Raw genomic sequence first — 22858 nt, 5'->3', positions numbered from 1 at the left:
GTAACCACAAACTGAGCCACGACTTTTTTGAACTGTTTATTTTTTACCCTTCACTTCTCACTGTAAATAAATTCACTGCCTCTAACCAGGAAGTCCTGTGTTTGGGTCCTGTTCTTGCCTTCCACCTGACAAATACTCTCCAATCACACAGTCACAGAATATAAGCAGCTTTATCCATGTTGTTCAGTGTAAGACTGCTTCTCTCTTCTTATATACACAATAACAATATCAGTAGTGTTCAAAAATGCACAAAAGTGGGAATTTCTAACCCACAGCCACTGAATTACATCATAATACAATCAAAACTGTTGAGTCAGATGCAAGGGAAACAAAAAAAACCCCACAAAACAAACAGGTGGGTGTTTTTCATGGATGGATGCATATTTTTGGTCAGGAATTTTTCCAAGTACTAAGATTCACTTCCAGTGCCACCACACAGGATTCCTATCAGGGAGATAATGAGTGGTGACAGTGGAGGAGGAGAGAGAGGGAGCGAGAGAGAGAGAGAGAGGGGGCAGTAATGCTTTTACGAGCAACACCCCCACACACTTTCACACATACGCTGCATGCAACATCAGATCCTCAGCCACTCCGTGTGTGGATCTGTTTGCAAAGGGCTCGGAGTGTCAAGATGCCTTCTTTCAGCTGGCTGCTGGCTCTGTATCTTGCAGCACTAACAGGTAAAAAAAAGTTCCTCTTTATCCTCTTTGATTAGGATCTGCTCTCTGTGTGAAGACTTTTATTGAGCCACTGTGGCGATCAATATTTCTCTTTGTTTACAGTACAGAAACTGTCAAGTGGCGAACAGCTCACATGTAGGAGCTGCTGTTATAGGGACAGTTACAGTCTGCATGTACATACACTGCATGATTTAAGCACTTAGACCATTTAAAGAAGACTTGCATTTAAAGAAGTATATGCATTCTCCTCTGTCTGTGCCGGGTGGTTTTACTTGTCTGTATTTCTTTGCACAAAATTTGACTGCATAAACTCTGCGGAGCGGTTTTTGATCAGCAGTAACTTGGACATGACAGAATGGAGTATCTTGATTGATTGCACTTCTCTTGCTGGATGAACTGTGGTTAATGGGATTGATATAAACTCTGTGTGTCCAGTCTGACTCTTGTCCTCAAAGCCTTGAGTCACTTTGGTCCCGCAGATTGCTGTGACCTTCAGATTGTCCGAATAGATTTGGTACAATAAGCCCCTTTTAAAGGGAAAGATTACTTTAGACTAATCCAAAAACGTGCCTGCATAGCTCAATTCAGTCACTTGTATCACTTTTCCAAGGTCTTTTACCTCTGTGTGCATGCAATTTCAGGAAACACTGATGGTGCTGTTGCACGAGAATCAACTGAGAGGAACTGCTCTTTGACCCCACCGGTAAGATTAGCTTGTCAACTGAATGTCTATATAAGGGGATACTGTTGATTTCTTTGCTAAAATTACACAAAGGAAGCTGAAAATAAAGCTGAAGTCAAAGATGTGACTGATCCATATGGAGGAGTAGAGGCAGGCTGAATAACAGACCAAACCAGGGTCCAAAATATCTGGAAGCTTGTTTTTCACACCAATAACAATTGAACAAATGATTTTACTCAGCAAAAACTAAACATCAACTTAAACACTAACTAAAACTTCCAATCCCAGAGATCAGGACATGTTGCATGAGTTTTGTGCACGTAGTTAATGATTGCAGCACATGGACTGCAGTTAATGATTATGGAGGGAAATACAGAGATGGATGAATCAGCAGCTCCTCGAGTTTTTATTCAATCTGAAGATTTTTACTCTTGCTGTGTGTGTGTGTGTGTTTTGTAGTACCTCCCCAGCACAGCAGTAAACACCTCTCTCCAGCTGGAGGAGCTACGAGTGCAAATGCGTGCCATGAATATTTCTGCCTACATTATCCCTGCCACCGATGCTCACCTGGTACACATGCTGTCCATCATAATTATGTCATCTGAGATTAAAGCTCGTGTGTGTTTGTTGTGTTTGAGTTTGTGTATGCTTTTTTCCATTAGAGTGAATACATTGCACCACGTGACGCCAGGTTGGCCTTCATGACTGGTTTCACTGGTTCTGCAGGTACAATCCTTTTCTGTCTCGTCCTCCTCCTCCCCATGACTCACTCCCGACATCTTCGGTCACGCAGCTCCTCTGCTTTCATCCCACATCCTCGCCATACATCTCGCTCCTCATTCATTTGTTTTCCCTGCTTTCACTTGCTGCACGACAGCATGTCCTCAAATGTAGGCACTCGCCCTCGCAGTGGAACTTCCCTATGAAATGATGAGCTCTGTTTTCACGCTTTAACTGTGAAAGAATAAGAAAGCAGATGACAGTTCAGTAGAGCGCTGATTACACTCCATCAAACCTATGTGAAACTCTATTATGAGAAGCCATATTGTCTGGGTTTTTATTAAGATTCATTGATGGGTATTTGTGATGTGAGGGTGCAACAGTGGAATGATAATGTAAACCCTGATTATATATCCGCACCACATTACCGGACTGTTATCACTGTTTCTTGCTCACCCTCTCATTCAATCACACATACATCTTTTAAATTCAGATTAGCTGTCCAGTCACACACTGAGTCAACTCTGACATTTATAGTCATTTGTAATTCACTGTTGCTGCTGCCCTCTCTATAACGCAGCTGTTTTCCTGCCTCTCCTCAGGCACTGCTGTAGTTACCCTGAACAAGGCCGCTCTGTGGACAGATAGCCGCTACTGGGTTCAAGCTGAGAGACAGATGGACTGCAACTGGGAGCTGGAAAAAGATGGTAGGAGTGGTCCTATTTTGCTTACTTGTTATGACAACACAGCAACCATTCGATTCCAGTTAAATGTTTCCTTTTTAAAAAACCATTATAGCAGATTTAATATCAATAAACATCGCTCATTAACAAAAATCTTTAACACCGAAGCAAAAATTAAGACACTCCAACTAATGGGACTTATTACTTCTTTTTATAGCTTTTCATGACAGCCAATGTCATTCAAGGATTGCAGAAAAAAGAGGCCTGTAAAGGGCCACATACACTCACCCACCACCAGCCACTTCATTAGGTACATCTGTTCATCAGTGCGTTAATGAAAATATCTAGTCATCCAATAACATGACACCATTGGCTTTAATCACCCAAGCATGGTCAAGACAACTTGATTCAAGTGACATTGAGTGTGGCATCGTTGTTGGTATCAGACAGGCTTGTGTTGGTATTTCAGAAAGTCCTGATCACACCAAACACATCAAAGCTTGAAGCAGATGAACTATAGTAGCAAAAGATCACGCCAGCTGTTCACTCCTATGATCTGAGAACAAGAGACTGAGGCTCAGCAATTTACACCAGCTTCACAAAATTGGACAATGGATGATTGGAAAAATCTCTGTTGGTTTGCTGAGTCTCAACTTCTGCTAAGACATTCAGATGAATTGTTGTATCTGTTTCTCATATTACTTCTTTTCTTAAAAGGCTATGGTGGGGTTATGTGATATCTTCCTCTACTGCTGTGTATATGATACACATAATAAATATACTTACATTACAGCCATGTATGTATTAATCCACAGCTGCAAGTGCTCAGGATTTGCATTCCTGGTCGGGGAAACATTTGCTGAAACAGTTTTAGGAAATTACTGAGCAACAAATGCTTCTTAGGCTGCAACACAGAGAGAGGTAGGGGAGGCTGAAAAGTACTGTCAGGCAAATACGGGAAAACACATTAAATGCATGGCTCTGAATGTTGATCTGACCTCTGCTCTTCAGATAAGCAGCTTTAAAATTCAAATTCAGGAAGGCTTTGCTAATATTAAGTATTACAATGAAAGGAGTTTATTCTTTACAGGAAAAAATCAGAAAACAATTCCTGCAGAGGTTCAAAGTTCAGGTGGGATTAAAAAAAAACAGCAACAAAAAAACCCAACAGCTGCAAAAACTGACCACTTTTTAGTGGGGTATTTCCAAATATCTGACTTGCATAGGCCCATCCACTGTTGCAAATGCTGTTAACCACATAATTCAATTGCACTGCAATAACTTAAGAGTGTTTTAAACATCATCATCAAGTCAAGTGAGCTTTCTAGATGGACCTTCACCCCAAAGAACCCCTTCTAACACCGACATTGAACCAGTTCGATTGGTCAAAGTTTGCTTTCAATGTTACAATGTATCATTTCATTGATAGAAACTGTATTTTCTGATTAACATTATTTGTGCTCATTTTATTTTATATTCTTTTATAAACCCAAAAGTTGGTTTTAAAATTGCTACAATGTTTTCCACCTTCTGCATCATTTTCTCAAATAACCTGACTGCGGTCTGTCATGTGTGATGCTCTGTAGTGTCCATCAGCAGTGTGGCAGAGTGGCTTATCTCAGAAGTGCCAAAGGGTGACGAGATCGGCTTTGATCCCTTCCTCTTCTCTCTCAGTGAGTCTCACGTTTCTTCCCCACCTGTCAGTCTGGCTTAACATCAATAAAGTGCTCACCTAAGTAGATGGGAAAATTATTGACAAAGCCTCCAGACGCCATGCAGACTGTTTACTTGTGATTGATTCGGTTCAGCGTGTGTAATCATCTGCAGTTTCCTCCATTAGAAACGCAGGGAGACTACAACATCAATCTGGACTCGAGCGATCGCAGCCTCAAGTCCATCACAGAGAACCTGGTCGACAAAGTGTGGAAGGAAAGACCGTCGGTCCCGCCTGACAACCTCACCCGCCTGCCTGACCGAGTCATACGTAGGTTTCCTTTATGTGAACGTGTGTTTACGATTGTACTGAGCACACATCTTTCAGTCTGTTGGTCTACCTGTGTGTGGTCCTTTTTATCTGTGTGCTGATAAATACCTGCAAACTGGACAGAGTGCAATAAGCCGCTCGCAAAACAGAGCCATAAATAGCATGTCGATGGTTTTACAATAGGCTGATGGATCAAATACCAACTTAGACTGGATGAGCATATTGTCCAGTTTATGGTCAGAATAGGCACATTGAATAAATGGAGAGCACCATAAACCTAATGGACTGTATGTGACTACAAGCTGCACAAAAAAGAAATCCATATAGCATGCAAATATTGTCTCATAGTTTAGACATGAAAGCTCGTTCTTCTGCTTGGCTAACTGTCTGGAAGAAGTCCATTAAGTAATGAGAAGCTTGCACGTCAGAGTAAAGGACCTATTTACTAGAAAGGCCTTGGAGTAGCCAAAGCATTATATTTGAAAGATCCATCAATCCATTTTCTTCCGTATTTCCAGCTTAGCATCACGGTTGAGCTGGAGGCATTCCCACCTGTCATAGGGTATGATGAGGGGTACACCCTGAACTGATCACCAATCTATCGCAAGATTAACAAATAGAGACAGGTGCTGCTGATCTACAATTCTAGTAAAACATTTAAGAGCTACAAGTGGAGCACTGAAAGCAATTTATTAAGATCATAGTAGTTAGTTGCTATAGGAAATAAAGTGAAGTTTTATGTCTGAAAAGCACAGAATACCTCATAAACCTTTGCTTTTGAGATCTGTTTAGAGTTACCAAAGATGCTGTTTCGCCATGAGACTGGTTACTCCCACAGATGGGTCACAATGTGTTGGATGCAACCCCATCAGTGGTATTCGGCCTAGATTCCGCAAGGTTTTGAAAAGACCAATAAGCCCCTGGATGATTTTGTAAAGAGAAATTGTCTACTTCTTCTAAACAGTGGAAACTGTTTGGATGGGATAGGATTTTTTTTCTCCCCATTCAGTGATTCAGTTTGTGTTGCTGTACCCTGGTTTAGTGCATCTGCATTTGTCCTTATTGACTTTGTCCAGCTCTCCACAAATTTCTCACCTTTCTGTGTAAGTCATTTCAAATGCTGTGCAAAGTAGACTTGAATTTCTGACAGAATTTCAGTAAGTTAGCAGGTCTTTTACGTCTGTTAACAAGACATTTTTGTCACTTACAAGCAGCGGAAGGAACTGCAAAAACAACTCTGGCATGCCATTAACTTCCTAATAGAGAAGGTGATCTGGTTAGCTGTTAGGTTTATATGGTTGATTGTCATTTATGCTTAGAAATATTCACTCATATATGCTTGGTTTTATTATCGATTGCATAATAATGGAGGTTTGATCCGTAGTAGTCTGTGGAGACTCTGTGCGCCTCCCAGAGCACTCTGGCATGCACACACAACTTAAGGTCAGGAGAAAGGTTATATCTTCTCTTACTGATTTATGGTATAGCAAACACAAGTATATCTGTTTTAGTCTAAGTGCCTTTTGTTTAGATGAACTGCTGGACTTCCAGACCAGCAGGATTAGGGAAGTCGTTTATGTGGTCACATCTTGACACCCCCCCCCCCCCCCCCCCCACACACACACACACACACAGATTAAATTCTCATAGTAATAAACACCCAGATATTTACTGTGTAAACGAGCAGTGTGACGATAATCTGTATTGATTGTTTGACCTAAAAATGAAATACTGTTAAACTGTTAATAATCAAGAGTTGTGGTTAAAGACGTTCTGTTCGAACTATTTTGGCATTATTTGCTAATAATAACATTTGTTTTGTTTAAACCACATTATTTGTGAAGTGAAAATGTTAGAATCCCAGTATGAACAATTAAGTGTTGTTTTTCTTCACATGCCCTACTCTCTACAAACTCACTTTGAGCAAAAAGCACTCAGACAAGTCCAAGTTAAAATTGTAGCAAGCAAGTGCTTTCTATATAACATTCAAACATATTCCTACTCCAGTGGATGCATCAGAGAGCGACGTGGGCTTAGTATCTTCTAGATTGAACCATCTACCTTCCAATTAGCAAACGGCCTGCTCTACCTCCTGAGCTACAGCCACTCTTCGAGGATGGACAAAAGCACACTGTACGACAAATTAGCATCAAATGTGTCTCACTGGATGCAAATGAAAATTAAATATGTATATTTGTAGAGAGGACCTGGCAGGAGAAAGTGGAGCACATACGAACTCAGATGGGGGACAATCCATACAAGCCCACAGGCCTCCTGCTTTCAGCGCTGGATGAAACGGCTTGTAAGTAACTGCAATCTTATATATCTTATAATTCTGTTCAGAAATGCCTTAGTTAATTGTGGTGCATATTTGTATTGAGCTACAACTGGATCACTGAGAAAAGCACCTGAGACATATCCTGCTCTAATGTATTCATTGCAGGTCTTAGACGCTCTTCACCACCACGAGGGCAGAATTTAAATTCCCCCCATTTGATTCAAGCTTATTTGAATGTCCAGAACTACATTCCCCTATTCAGCATGACAAGAAGGAAATATCAGTTCATTTTAAAGTCCCCCTGAATAGCTTTCCTTATTGCTCTTTTACTTGCCCAACATCCTGTCCCGACAAGCTACTCAGCTGCTGCATATAAATTAACCTGAAAATGTCTCAGATCTGTTTTAGATGTGTTTGTGGTCCTAACTGTTCAGTACCAGTAACAACATGCTGCCTACCAGTGACATGCAGCTGCACTGCATATTTGTTTGCTTCAGGCCTTGTTTTCTACAGTGTAACAGCACAGCAGTCAGTAGAAAACTGACTTTTTTTTCTCATTTCTAATTAATTAATTTCTTTAATTTAAAAACCTATGAAACACTACTAATATCGTGATTAAAATAAGGGTTCACTAAAGATGATTTGATTGCATTTTAAGTAATATCCTTACCTTTAGAGGATCTACAAATATTAAAAAAGACACATAGCAAGGATACCTTTGTCTAAAAGTATTTAAATAAATAATAAATAATAATAAATAATTACTATAATAATAAATAATTACTGTTGCTAAATAAATGTATTTGTTTTTCTGTCACATTCGTAGACTCTAAAAAAGCTTTTTTCACTTCCATTAATGTTCTTAAAGTATTGCTAAAGTACAATAGTTTATTTTAGCAGTTTTTGTGTTTTAAATACTTAATCTTCCCGTATGAACTAATGGTGAAGAAGTTTTAAGTTCTAAGAAGTTTTAACTTGTCGGTGTATTGGGCTGATCAGATATCAACTGAAGTTAAACTAGGGCCAGGGCCTGTCTTTCACGTCATGCATGTACCAATATGAAGCAAGTCAGTGTAACCTTTATTGGATGGACAACCAGCCAAGTAATCCATCCACTAGGGCTGGGTGATATGACCACAAATCACTCAATGTACTGGCAGACCATTGGGATCTCAGGTAGCATGTCTACTTGCAGAGAGCACCTATTGCCTGATGGAGGCAGTGTCGAAAGTAAGCCGGCAACACGTTTTTGATTCTGGAGAACTCCAGTGTGGCTCTCTTTCCTGTTTCAATGGACACAAGCACAATAAAATACAGATGAGCTATTTTTGCCACTTGTTTCTCAATTATGACCCAAAATGAGTGACTGAGCACAAAACCTCATCAGGAGAGTCAGCTATCGCCCCCTGCTGGCAATCAAAAGAATGCAGTTTTAAGGTACATAAACTTTATTTTCCATCTTCCGATCTGGAAGCCATGTCCATCTTTTATACTGTCTAAAGCTACCACTGGGTACAAAATCTTCACCCCACTAATGAACATGTTAACTTTAAAGAAAGTAATTGCAAAAAAGAATCCTTTAAGATAAAGAATATTAGGATTAAAAAAGAAATCACTTAGAAACGTATTCAAACAATTTCTCTATATGTCAGCCTAAAATCACTCCTCCAGCTCCATCACTCCACACAGGTTAAATGATGTGATTGAATCGGAAATAAGCAAGATTTCTGCAGACTGAATTATACAAAGGCAGTCTACACACAAACCAACACAGGAAGGGTACCATTCGGAAGACTGTTCGTGACTCCGACTTGAATTAGAGCCTGTTTTGAAATAGCAGCTACACAGAGAGAGTCGCGTAAGTCTCACAATAGATGCAAAGAGCGCTTCATGGCCCAAATTGATCCCAGTGAGGAAATAAATGAACTTGCTGACAGTGAGATGTTTTCTTTGTTTGTTTTTAGGGCTTTTCAACATGCGTGGCAATGACATCCCGTACAACCCTTTCTTCTACTCCTACACTCTACTCACAATGGATGAGATCTGGTAGGTTCATTTTTTTAGACACTACACTTCACCGAATAAAAATCGTTTTGTATTTCCTTATTTCCTATAATTCCCATCACAAATACCAGCTGCAAACCTATTATCAGTGGTTTATATATTATGTAAAAGGATATGCAGTATTTATTTCCCTTCACGTCATGTAACAGGCTCTTTCTCCACGTGGAGCGGGTGACTGAAGAGTTGAAGGTGTACTTGAATGCCTCTTGTGAAGGGGCCCTCTGTGTGCAGCTAAAAGGTTATGATACCATCCTCGATCATCTGAAGAACTATGTGACCAGGCCTGGGGTTAAGGTGTGGATCGGTACAGAGTACACAAACTACGCTCTTTATGAGGTCATTACACCACAGGTATGCAGACCTTTTATTTCCTTTTATGTGTTGCACAGCATAATTATGCCCACCGTGATAGTTTTTTATTTATTTATTTTTTATGTCTAACAATCTGTTTGCACTGCTGTTCTCGATGGAAGAGCTGTTGTAAATTATAAAGCTGCACTAATCAATTCTTTGGATCAAATGACTGTTTGTCTAATGCGTAATATACTGAAGAGAACACAGATTCATATTTTCCCAGTAAAACTGTAAAAAATAAACTAATGCATCTATTTTATTTTTTATTTTTTTGTCTGCCTACACTTATGGTGTCAAGGGCTCAAACCTGTCACAGCTCAGATAGGATGATAGTCTGTGACAGGGCTCCTTCTAAATTTACAGTGTGCTTAACTGAAAATATTGGACAGATGACCTATAAAATAAAACTGCAAAGGTTTATTGCTTTATGCTCATTGTAAAGTTGATGGCCACAGACTTCAAGCTTTAAAAAGTTGAGGAAGGACTAGCACTTCCTGAGCTATGAGAAAGATAATGCTGCAGACATAGTGTCTAGTTTTCACACACAATGTGTTAGTGCGCACTCTTTGATGGATGATCATTTGAGCTCCTTCCCAGGACAGCTCCAGCCACTCTCACACTCTCAGCCATCTCAGACTCCTTTCCACACACCAGCGCACTACTGCGTAAAATATCCTCCTGAGAACCGAGGGGGAAATAAATCTTCCCATTGACGTTTTTTGTGATTTCTTTTCTCTTTGGAGCTAAAAGAGGCCACCCAAGAGGCCAACACATGCGATATCAATGGAAAGCCCAGGATGTCCTCTATTTAATACATCGGGACTTGGTAGAGTAGCTCAAATAAATCAAAAGATACAGACTAAAAACAAATATCCATGTTCTCATGACAATGACAATAAAGTTTCTGATTCTGATTCTGATTCTGATAGATGAATGGGCTTGTTCTCAGGACCTGATTAGATCATTGCTGTCAGCTGTCCTCACCTGGCACTGCCAGAGCCACGAACCACTTCCCGCCACCACGTAGCAAAATTGAATTAACCCAGGGAGCCGTATGGCTTAACCTACAGCCCCCCTCACGAATTAGAAAGGAAGTCAGCTCCAGCAATCTGCACCTCCCAACCTATGGACCACTACTAGGTGGTTACTAGCAGTTAATCCAAGCATTGGCATCTTTCATGTTATGAAACCACTGCAGTGGGGCGTGGAATGAGCAGAGGGTGAATGGGCATCCCAGGAGGTAATAACGAACAGAGTCAACCCCCCATTGGATTGCCAGGCACTCTTTTTTGGGGGTTGATGCCAATATATTCAAGTGGGACTTCTGTTAACAATGAGAGGCACAAAAGGCTTCCTTGTTTAAAAACTTTTGGAAAAGCAAAAAATACGTCTTTAGGGGGGAAAGAGGCACAAAGGGCACTGACATGCGAGTGCTGTGGCCTCGAACATGTTAAGCAAGAATTATTTGTCATGTTATTTGCATTGGCTGCATGGGCTGTGGGTCTGACATGGAGCGTTGGAGTAGTTGGTTGCCAGTGTAGCACTTCCTGGGCTATGGGAAACCCTATCAGAACACGACACACAAAGTGTTTGCTTTATTGCGAACACTTTGATAGGTGATCGCATTTGAGCTCTTTCCCTGGACCGCTCGAACCACTCTGCTGCTACCTCAAACTAATGTGGCAAAGGGTGAAGGCAGGATCCTATCCTTAAATTTAGTGACTCAGGAGCCATCAGAACAGTGACAACCACTTCCTTCGTCAGTCACGGACATACTTGAACTCCATCGCTTGGAGCAACCAGTTCCTGACCCTAGAGTAAGCCACTCCACCCTTTTCCAATTGAGAACCATGACTTCAGACTAGGAGGTGCCAATTATCATTCCAGCCATGTCACACACAGCTGCAAACCGGGCCTTCACAGATGTGAAAAATAACTATTCTCTGTGCAGTAACGCCCCCCTGATATCACATATCACTATGAAGATCCCCATGTTCTTTAGTCAGACCATGTGGATTACATGATTTGAAAAAATGACTGGTCAGGCTGAGTTTAAGTACCCCTGGGTCTTGTTTCCACCTTTTTAAACAAGGCCTTTCTACTAATAAATATGTAGAATTTTACAAAATGGGTAATAAAAAATAATAATTAATAATCATTATTTTTTTGCATCATGTAGGACAAACTATTGACAAGTTCCTACTCTCCCGTGCTGACGACAAAAGCTGTGAAAGATGAGACTGAGCAGCAGATTTTACGGGATGCTCACGTATGTCATCCACTCAGACACGCATAATGCCTCCAAAGGAGATACTGAGTAAACATACATCTGAGTAAATGCATTACCCCATTCAAAGGTGCCTTTCAACATGCCATATGCATTTTTAATCTGCATCATTTTCATTGTCACGGTGACTCTGTGCAGGTGAGGGATGCCGTTGCTGTTATCCAGTTCCTGATGTGGCTGGAAAAGACCGTGCCAGAGGGGAATGCGACTGAACTGACCGCTGCAGAATACGTCGACAAGTGCCGCAGGTGGGTGGGAACAGGGACGGCTGACATGAAGTATTTGAAGCCAACTATTTAATTTGAAAATGTAAAGTTTAAAGGAGTTGTTACACATGAAAGATGAGAAATTTTAGAAATTATGAAGCTCAAACTCAAATTTGTAACAGTATAATTAAAGAATTATGTGAACGTCATTCCAGCAAACAGAAGGACAGCAGAGGCCCAAGCTTTGCCACCATTTCTGCAAGTGGACCTAATGCTGCTCTTGCCCATTACAGGTGAGATTAATTTTCATCCCGACATCTTTATACTCATTTTTGCATTTTTAAGGATGCATTCAAAGAAGATTACAGTAAACTATCATGCTGGATGCCAAAAATGACCTAAATGTTTGCTGAATCTTTTTAAATCATTGTGAGGTGCTCAGATATTCAAGATTTCATTGGTGCACTTTTTTTTTAATGGATTATAAGATAAAAAATCAATCGGAATTCAAGTGTAGGCTTTTCCATTATGACCCAAGATGTTCAAACCAAAAAAAAGAACACAAACTAAACAACAAGGTCCTTAAAAAGCATAAAAGTTTAAGGTTAAAAAAGTAACAGAAGATTTAATTATAGGTCCCTTTAGGACCTTATATGATTGCGTAACCCTGACATTACGCATCTGGATTTGTAATTGTCTATAGTTCCACAACAAGGCAGCATTGTAACATTTTTGTGGTATCATTAACTTGTTGCCGCTTTTGTTGGTGGTTGTGGTGTACTCGCAGCAGTCTTAACCTTCTTAAATATTTCACAACCAACATGACTTTTCCAAGGCATTTATTAAATGAATATTGTACCTTAGTATTTTTGCATGATGTTCTGTAGTTCTCATAGCTGTAAAAATAGGATAACATTACTGGATTTTTTAAAAAAAGAAGGGGAGAAAAAAACACTTAAAGCCAAAACAGGAACTTGTTTTTGCTGGCATGCTAAATATCTGGTAGAATATCCTAAATATACATCCAAAATCTTCTTTTTGCATGTTTTTTGACGGGATCTTTTTACTCCTAAAAGAACTACTTAGTTTTCCCAAATATACTGAAAGCTGGTTGAGCTAAGATTGTCACAAACTCAAGAAACACGTTTCCTGGAAACAGTCATGCAGAATCATCACCTTTCATTTTACAGCTCCTACAAATTATTTATAAACGTCCTCAGCTCACATGTCACATACTCGAGTTCTGATAATGCGTTCAGTTATATAAGGTGCCAGTCTACAATAACCATCATCTCAAGCCCCACCCCCCGAATGTTATAATATTATAGAGAGAAACCTCTACAGTCAGATGATATGAAAAACAGCAAAGCATTTTGTAGTAAACTGTGGCTTTATAATTTTAATTCAGTGTTTTGTTTAGTTTTTTTTAAGGGTCAAGTACAGGAAAAACACTGTCACAGAAGCTGATTCAGATTCACTGTACTGTGGGCAAGTCCCTTGATGGTGATGGTGATTGATTCGTAGTGTTAGACTGTTTGCAAGTCAAGCAGAATGAGCGGTTTTGTTAATCATGAATTAAAAAATAAATAATAAATAAAACTAGACTTAAACCAAATGACAGATTGTATCCAAGTAAGCCTAAACCTGCTCAACCACTGTGCATTGAAAAGTCTTGCTTTTTAAAACTGATATTGATGTCTGATTTGTATTGATGTTAAAAAGGGACTGAGTGTAGCACTTTTCAGTTTATGGGGAAATCTGGAGTAATAGTACAGTATGAGTAATTACACCAGAATACTGCCTCAGATCATCCTGGAACAAGACTAACTGAATGAGGCTTGTATGCAGAAACTGAAAAAATGTTGGAGTGCTTAGACTGAACACGCAAACACATTCAATACACTCATTTAGTTTTTTTGCATTCAGACTGACATCAAAAGATGAGTCACTGTACTATGTGGACAGAATACCTGTACTTTACACCTGTCTGTGGGAAGTTTTGCCCATTTATCCACAAAAGTATCTTTGAGGTCCTGGCTCACAATTGCCATTCTAGTTCATCCAATCGGTGTTGAGCTTTGTGTGGACCCATCAAGTTCTAATCCAACCATGCCTCTGTGGGACTTGCTTTGTGCACTGAGGCAAAGACATGCTAGAAAAGGGTGTTCCTCAAAATGTTACCACACAGCTGAAAACAGAGAATTCAACAAACCCTGACCTGGTGTGGCATTAGACTGCCACACAGAGAAGTATGACTTGACACGCCACATAACTCAACTGCACCACTGTCCAGTAGCATCATGCTTTATTCCACCCCAGATGCTTACACAGGATTGTATAAGGCTTGTATGCAGCTGCTCAGCAATGGAAGCCCATTCATGAAGCTCCTCTCACACAGTTTTTGATGACAGAAAATGTTTAAAACTATGAGATTATCGCGTCGGCAGTAAGTTGGTGACTTCTACACACAGTTCCTTAGCTGTAACCTAGCTCTGTAAGTTTATGTGGTCTGCTACTTTGTGGCTGGGTTGCGGTGGTGGTTCGTTAACTGTAGTACCCCTTACAGTTGATTGTGTGACATCTAGGGGGGAAGAAATTTCACACATTGTTGCAGCAGTGGCATCCTATTATCGAACCGCACTCTTTAGAGTGACTCATTGTTTCACGTTTGTAAAGCAGACTGCATGGCTCTGCTGTGGCTTTATACACCTGTGGAAATGGGACTCAAAACACCTGAAATCAAATATTCAAAGGTGTGGCCATTTAGTGGAAATGTGCATATGTATTCTTAGGGGCTGTTTATAATAAACAGAATAGGTGTCAGGAGTCAGACACTAAACAGTCTTGTTTTTAAAAACTGATTCTGCTCTGTAATTGCAATAATAATAATAATAATGGATTGGATTTATATAGCGCTTTTCAAGGCACCCAAAGCGCTTTACAATGCCACTATTCATTCACTCTCACATTCATACACTGGTGGAGGCAAGCTACAGTTGTAGCCACAGCTGCCCTGGGGCAGACTGACAGAATCATCTGATTTGCATTGATTCGTAAAAAGGGACTAATTGTAGCCCTTTTCAGTTTATATGGTGAGCTAACATTATTATTAATGGGTAAGTACAGTATGAGTAACTACACTATGCCTCACAAATCTGACTGGAACAAGGTCAAAGCTAACCAGTAGTCCCTGAATGAAAGCTTGCATGCAGAAATTGTTGGAGTATATAGAGTAAACTGTGGTGTTAGAATGAAGGCATTTTCCCTACAACTTATTTGTGGAGTTATTTTCTTTATGTTGCATTCAATCCTCACACCATGACCGTCATTCTCAGCACTCTTAGAAGTAGCAGATGCCCTTGATTTGAAGCAAATAGAAATGCATGCTCTCAGTCTTGTGTCAGGAATGCCTGGTTACACACAAGCATATATCACACAAATAGGTGGTGCGAGTGGTTTAGAGAGAGGTGCTGGTTCCAGTAAGGTTTTGATGAAAACATAAAATTATTTGACTGAAAGGTTTTTAGTCATTGGTTGCAGAGTTAAAGTGATCGAGTGGCTTTGCATGTGTTGACACTTTTTTGTCTTTTATAAAAATGAGTCTGTGTTGTGAGAGATGTTTTGAGAACTAAGCGTGAGGACGACTTTCCTGATGTGAGACCTGCATAAAAGGCATCGAGGAAAATCTGTAAAAGATGAGTAACTAAGAATATTTTTCTTTCCTCAACTTTTGTGCCTCACAAAATGAGGCCCGCACGGTCTCATTATAAACAGCCTGATTATATCTTTCTGAGCCTTAGAGCCCTGCGGTTATCACAAAATAACAATAACATTATTATGTTTTTGGATTTTTTGCATGAAGGCATTTTTTTTCTTTTGCTAATAGTTCAACACATTTGAAAAACACCAGCAAGCAGTGCTACTATCATTTCCTGTTTTTGTGCTACAGCCCTACAAAAGAAACAAACCGGAGGTTGACAGTTGATGAGATGTACCTGGTTGATTCTGGTGGCCAGTATCTGTGAGTAAAAATGATCTCTTCACACACTTCTGTAGTTTCATTTTATGTCACGAGCGTTTAAAATGAGTCACCGTGTCTCTCACTATTTTCAGAGATGGCACCACTGACATCACTCGGACGGTTCACTGGGGAAAGCCCACAGAAATGCAAAAGGTATTACTGATAGAGAAGATATGTTAATATTTCCTTATAATCAGTCTAATCAGTCATATAGCAATCAATCAACTTTGCTCCTTTCTATTTTTTTCAATATGCTAATTCTTTAATTCTTATTATTTTGTTCAAAACACAAGTTTCCTATCATTTACCACATGTCTTGCTTCACAGGAGGCCTTCACTCGAGTGCTGATGGGAAACATTGAGATATCCAGAACCATTTTTCCCTCCGGGACAAGAGGTGGGAATGAAAAATAAACACATCTTAAATGAAATCTTTCTGTTTCACCACTAGAGAGCCCCCTTCCTCCACCATAGACCATAGCTGTGAGTAGATGTAGCGTGTCTGGTACAGGATGTCTGACTGGAGGTTTTTGTTCATCATCAGGTGTGAACATGGAGATGCTGGGTCGCCGGGCATTGTGGGAGGTGGGCCTGAACTACGGCCATGGCACAGGTCACGGTGTCGGAAACTACTTCGGAGTTCATGAGTGTACGAACCTTTATTTGGAGATGACTTTGAGATGCCAAATATGCCGCGTGCTGTTTTTTGAACACTGTTTTATTTTTCAGTGCGTACACTTGCATCTATGCATCACAACAATATCTCAGAAAGGTTTCAGAAAATGGGCTACACTGCGAGAGAAAGGGTTTATGCATTTAATCTTTCCAGTAGTAGTTACTAAGTATCTATCTGTGGATGAGAGTCCATGTCAAATGTGTCCCAGGTGTACAAAAACTTCGAAAAAGCCACAAAGTACAAGAATTTCAAGGAAACGTATAATTTAATAAAAAAGAGAAGTGGCACCAAATCTTCCACTAAATCAACCATGTTGAAACTGAAACAATTTAACGGTTATCCCACTTTGTCTTCTGCATTATTACAGATGCAGAAGACAAAGTGGGATAAAAAAAAAACCTCTGAAAGCTTTACTTTTATTCCTTCCAGCCTCCGCAAAAAAGATGCTAGAGGGTATTAAAACACTTTGTTTAGTTATCACGCTTTGCTTACTTCTCTCCACCTTCTGAGTTAAAATGAATAAATAAATAAAATCATACAGTGTGTCAAGGATAAATAAAATTGGGCTGATTTTTAAGTGGCTGGTCCATTCTGTGCCCCAAATGGTGTTTAATTGTTTTTTAACAATATCAGGAGGAAATTATTCCTAATAGGGCTGAAGGTAACAATTATTTTCATCATCTCTCAACTGTTTAATATATAAAACATTGAAATGTCAGTCAAGAGTCTGTTGATCCATTTATCCATCCACTTTCTTCCACTTATCCAAATCAGAGTTGCAGTTTGGCTGGAGCCTGTCCCAGCAGTCATAAAACAGAGAGGCAACCATTCAAACTCACATTCACATTAATCTAACATGCATGTCTTTGGACTGTGGGTGGAAGCCCAGGTACCTGGACAGAGCATGCAAATCCACACAAAAGGTCCCCGGCCAGCTTACAGCCTTAGCTAAATGCCTGAGATTACTATATTATGGATATCCACAGCGACAGTAATGTATGACAGAGATACAAAAATCATAAAAGCTCGCCTTTAACTTTCCAGAAAACTATTCTCATCAGTCTCAGCTGTATGTTCCACCACATTAACAGTGTTAAAGAGTAAAAAAGCTGAAACTGAAGTCTGACATTTTGGCTCATGAATAATGACCTCTGATAATTCCTCTTTAATACTTGATATCCACTGACCAGCATGATCATGAAAATACACTTTAGGTTGCATGATGTTCACAAGCTTCCAATGTATATATTGTAGAGTAAATCATGGAGAGGTTTATTTGTTTTTCTGTAACGTAACTTGCATTTTAATCATGAGTTAATGTAATGTATCCCCAGGGCCTGTTGGCTTCCAAAGCAACAACATTGGCTTCAGAGCCGGCATGTTCACGTCTATCGGTGAGTTTTATTTTGTAAAGTTTTTCTGTGCAAAATGTCAAAATCCTGAAAAATCGCTTGATTTTGCTCATAGAACCTGGATATTATAAGGAGAATGACTTTGGGATCCGTATTGAAGATGTTGCAGTGGTCGTACCGGTTCAGACAAAGGTGAAAATTAAGTGGTGCCTTATTGATAATCTGGAATTATATCATTTTTTTTAATGTAACGTGAAGGTAACGTTATGTGGATTTTCTTTTCTGTCCTTCAGTATGGAAATAACTACCTGACCTTTGACACTGTATCACTGGTTCCATATGACAGAAAGCTGATTGACATGTCACTGCTCAGCTCAGAGCAGGTAAGAAATTGCATCTCATTGCATAATCAACTACAAGACATTTGCCTCCAATTTCTGAAAATGAGATACAAATATGTGCTGACGTGAAGGCATAAAATGAATGCTCAGCTGCACCTCGGTGTGAGTTTACTTCCCCAAAACTAATTTCTAGTTTTAATTTGTAAATACCTTTGGGTATACAAACCTGTCATATCAGAGGCTCTTTTGCCTGCAATACCAATGCTGGTTTCCTCTTAAAATCCCCCATTATACGCTTTAAGCTGCAGTTTGTCTACGGTTCACTGATCAAAACGCTCTGTAAAGAAAACAAAACCACGTGTGAAATCAACTTCTGTGTTTTGGCTCTTCTTTAGAAGTGGAAAATGTAAGAACTTGTTATGCTGCTTTTTTTTTTTTTTTTCCAAATCAAGATGACATTAACTTTTGATAACCACAAACAGATGTTACTTTTGTAGAGTTCATGAACGTTTAAATCCTGGTATTATTTAAATCTAGTGTATTTTTGTGCACTTTAAAGCAAATATCCCATGAGCAGCAGTTCCCTGGTTAGAAATGTCTTGTTGATGTTAGAGAAGAATTGTAAAATATAACCACTACAACCAAGATATGCACAAGAGCATCTCTGAATGCGCTTTGAACCTTGCAGCAGATGGTTTACAGGTGCAGACCACACAGAGTGCTTGCCAGGAGACGAAACTGAGGTTACAAGTCACACAGATTCACCAACATTGGATAATAGAAGATTAGACAAATGCTGTCTGGTCTCAATGTTTGCTGCAGCATTTGAATGAATGCATGAATCAGTCCTGTCTTGTATCACTAATTGAGTACACGGGATGGTGTAATAGTGTAGGGAATTGTTTGCATATGTATTCTTAGGGGCTGTTTATAATAAATAGAATAGGTGTCAGGAGTCAGACACTAAACAGTCTTGTTTTTAAAAACTGATTCTGCTCTGTAATTGCAATCATCTGATTTGCATTGATTCGTAAAAAGGGACTAATTGTAGCCCTTTTCAGTTTATATGGTGAGCTAACATTATTAATGGGTAAGTACAGTATGAGTAACTACACTATGCCTCACAAATCTGACTGGAACAAGGTCAAAGCTAACCAGTAGTCCCTGAATGAAGGCTTGCATGCAGAAATTGTTGGAGTATATAGAGTAAACTGTCGTGTTTGAATGAACGCATTTTCCTTACAACTTATTTGTGGAGTTATTTTCTTTATGTTGCAGTCAATCCTCACACCATGACCGTCATTCTCAGCACTCTTAATGCAGTTCTCAAATCAGGAATGGTTTTTGCCCACCCATCCCAAAAGCCTTCCTCATTTTGAATTGTTTCCGGGGCCCCACGGTATGAACTGAGCATCGTTTAAATCCAAAGCCTACCTAAGTATTGTTGCTCACCATGTTCATCCTTCTGTGGACCTTTATGACAGTGTCTCAAAATCTCTCACATGTTGCCAGATAGCAAGGCTCTGTACCTTTGAACAGCAGTGTTTTAAGTACAGTTTCTTGTGAAGCCCCTTAAAACTGGAGTGTACAGCACAGACATACAGCACGCAATCGATGGTTGCCCAATCGATGGTTTTGTAGATTGTTTTGCATTTTGCCACAGGAAGGATTGTTTTGTAAGTCCTTTAAAAATGGATCACGTCATTTGACTGGTTGTGCAAACTGAATTTCATCAGAGCCGGAAGTCTAAGTCGTCAGTTTCACAGACTTCTTACTGAAAATTATCTTTTTCGATCGTGGCTCAAGAGTTGGGAGTTCGCCTTGTAATCGGAAGGTTGCCGGTTCGAGCCTCGGCTTGGACAGTCTCGGTCGTTGTGTCCTTGGGCAAGACACTTCACCCGTTGCCTACTGGTGGTGGTCAGAGGGCCCGGTGGCGCCAGTGTCCGGCAGCCTCGCCTCTGTCAGTGCGCCCCAGGGTGGCTGTGGCTACAATGTAGCTTGCCATCACCAGTGTGTGAATGTGTGTGTGAATGGGTGGATGACTGGATATGTAAAGCGCTTTGGGGTCCTTAGGGACTAGTAAAGCGCTATATAAATACAGGCCATTTACCATTTACCATTTTCCAGAGTCCATAACACTCCAAAATGAAATAAAGTGGTTCATCTGAGGAGCAATGACGATACATTTTTTAAAATTTATAACGCTAAGCATTTCTGCGTAATGACAATAGGCTGACTGTGAGGAAAACTGAGGAACCACAGGATGTTCATCATGTGTTGCATAAATGAATCATTACGTGCGAACACTTTCATAATGTGCATTTATTTCTTCACTAAAATAAAAAGGAAATTCTGTTTTGTCCTTGTTAAGCAATTTTGGTTACTTTGGAATAAAGCTTATTAAATTCAGCTGGAATATTAAACAGTAAACATTCAGTAAATGTTCTTCTCTCACCAGCTTCACTGGCTGAATAAATACTACGAGACAATCCGGAGCCTGGTGGGTGCTGAGCTGGACAATCAGGGCCTTCATGAGGAGAAGGACTGGATGCTTAGAAACACGGAGCCTTTCGCTGAGATTGGCTCGTCTGCCTCCGTCTCTTCGTCCTCGCTGACCCTCATCGCTCTGGCTGTCGCTATGCTCCACAATATCGTCTGAGCATCTCCATCTCCACTGCACTTACTCCATTCGCAGCAGACTTGCACACTGTTACTCCTATGCAGTCTCAGTTGAGCAGCTATACCGGGTTGAGAGATGCAATTTAACTTCTTTTTTTTTTTTATTGAAAGATGTATTTAATAATTGAATTATGTTGGTAAATGTTTGATGTGGAGTTTTAAATGATTTGTTGTGATAATTTAGAGGTTTTAAACTGGACATTTGTATGACCAGATAATATTGTTTCTATTTTATTAAAGTAAAGACTAAAAAAAAAAAGGGTTTGTTAAGGAACTTGCAAAGTGGTTTTATTTGTTTCTCACCAGTCTACACTGAAAAAAGGGACCATGTTGGATTTACTTAATTCAATAGTGGACATTGGTTGCACACAAGTGTTTTTCTTTGGCAGAAACTTAAACAACTGAGTTCAATCAACACAACTTATTCATATTCAACAAACCCGTGCATTTTGTGTTGATAAAACGCGATTGAAACATGTTTAGATGAAGTAAGGTGAGTTCTTGGAATATTTTAATCCTTTGCAATTTTGTCATTTTATTTCAACACTATTGAATAGCTTTTACCCCAATACTACATGGTCACTTACATACTACTTAAATACTTAAATACTACATGTTGTCTTCATATTACATAATGTTCAACAAAGTCCAGAGTCTGGTTAACATAGGAATTGAATGGATCTAAAACGACTAACGGCCTCCTTGCTGCAGAATTTCCATTTTTATCCAGGTTGCAGGGGGGGTTTGGGCATAACCCAGAAGTGATAGGATAAGAGGCAGGGTACAGCCTGGACAGCTCACCAGTCTATCACGTAGAGACAAACAACCATTTGCACAATAAACACAATAAATAGCAATAGCATACACGTGGCGTGTGTGTAGTTGTCTGCCTCGTATAACTCCAGTGATTTTCCTGCAGTTTGAAATCTCCTGCGATTTTGTGAATTTCATGAGTCCAGCAACTAACCACTCTTACTAGATTGTATCATGTGATCTCAACAAGAACAAATTAAGTTGTTGAATTTCATACAGATCTTACATGATTTAATTACATTCAAGATAGAAATGTGAAGTTTTTGCATTCAAATTACAAGGTAGACTTTTTTAATGTAACAACCACCCACCGAAAAAAGTAGAGGCGGCTGCTCGACTTGACTGAGATGGATGCCTTCCTCAAATCACGATCACCCAGAGAATACAGCACAATGAGGCAGCAAAAACATGGAGTGTTCCTGTACTGAAATAATACACTGAAATATCCTATTTATATACTGTAAGTGTTCAGACCCTTTGTTATGACACTGAGCTCTGGTGTGACCTATTTCCATCAAAGGTCATTGATATGCTTTTACAACCTCCAGTGTCTAATTAAATTTAGTCAGCGCCAGCTCTAAGAGGGTTTGTGCCAAAGTAAAAAAGGAGCTTTGAGGACAAGAAAATTGTCTCTAGATATAAGAGATGAGTTTGTCAAGGCACAGTTCTGGGGAAGGATGCTAGCATCAGCAGTATGTGGTCCAGGTAAAATAAGTAATTGGGACAGAGGGCCAATGCTGAACCCTGTGGTTACAGTTGATGAAATACAAGAAGAGGAGAGAGAAACCTCCAAAAGACAAGTGTGCAGAAGCATGATGGACACCACCAGATGTTAAAGTTAACAGGTTACCAGGATGTTTTTATTTTACAGAAGTAGTCAGCCTACCTTGCATATATTTTACATGTAAATTTTTATTTAATATGAGTTTTTACTGATCAACAAACTGCAACAGTGACACAAAAAGAGTTGACTGGTGATTTCATACATGTTTGTCTCTAATTTAGAACATAACCAACTCTGGAGCAGCATAAGTTACC

General features: G+C 39.7%; 1 protein-coding gene across 1 annotated transcript; it reads left to right on the top strand.

The window, feature by feature from the left end:
• Window positions 1–521: 521 nt before the first annotated feature.
• On the top strand, window positions 522–21384 carry xpnpep2 (X-prolyl aminopeptidase (aminopeptidase P) 2, membrane-bound). The gene is made up of 21 exons (XM_085433270.1): window positions 522–680; window positions 1322–1383; window positions 1822–1932; window positions 2025–2088; window positions 2685–2789; window positions 4352–4438; window positions 4606–4749; window positions 6950–7051; window positions 8992–9073; window positions 9241–9442; window positions 11625–11714; window positions 11871–11980; window positions 12154–12231; window positions 15888–15959; window positions 16052–16112; window positions 16287–16356; window positions 16504–16608; window positions 17970–18029; window positions 18103–18179; window positions 18281–18370; window positions 20787–21384. The coding sequence occupies exons 1-21, from the start codon at window positions 632–634 to the stop codon at window positions 20985–20987; spliced, it is 2022 nt and encodes a 673-aa protein (XP_085289396.1). The 5' UTR covers window positions 522–631; the 3' UTR covers window positions 20988–21384.
• Window positions 21385–22858: the final 1474 nt, after the last annotated feature.

The sequence above is a fragment of the Copadichromis virginalis genome, linkage group LG2 (assembly GCF_057382275.1).
Source record: "Copadichromis virginalis isolate Kocher_CV1m ecotype Utaka linkage group LG2, C_Virginalis_male_GT1.1, whole genome shotgun sequence".
NCBI classification, from domain to species: Eukaryota; Metazoa; Chordata; class Actinopteri; order Cichliformes; family Cichlidae; genus Copadichromis; species Copadichromis virginalis.
The sequence above is the reverse complement of the archived record's forward strand: the minus strand, read 5'-3'. Positions and strand labels throughout refer to the sequence as shown.

Excerpts from the sequence above, each read along its gene's own strand:
- xpnpep2 (XM_085433270.1), top strand. The coding sequence starts at position 632 with ATGCCTTCTTTCAGCTGGCTGCTGGCTCTGTATCTTGCAGCACTAACA. Across the intron at positions 7,052-8,991 it reads AGCGCTGGATGAAACGGCTT|GGCTTTTCAACATGCGTGGC; the intron begins GTAAGTAACTGC and ends GTTTGTTTTTAG. Across the intron at positions 16,357-16,503 it reads TTTTCCCTCCGGGACAAGAG|GTGTGAACATGGAGATGCTG; the intron begins GTGGGAATGAAA and ends GTTCATCATCAG.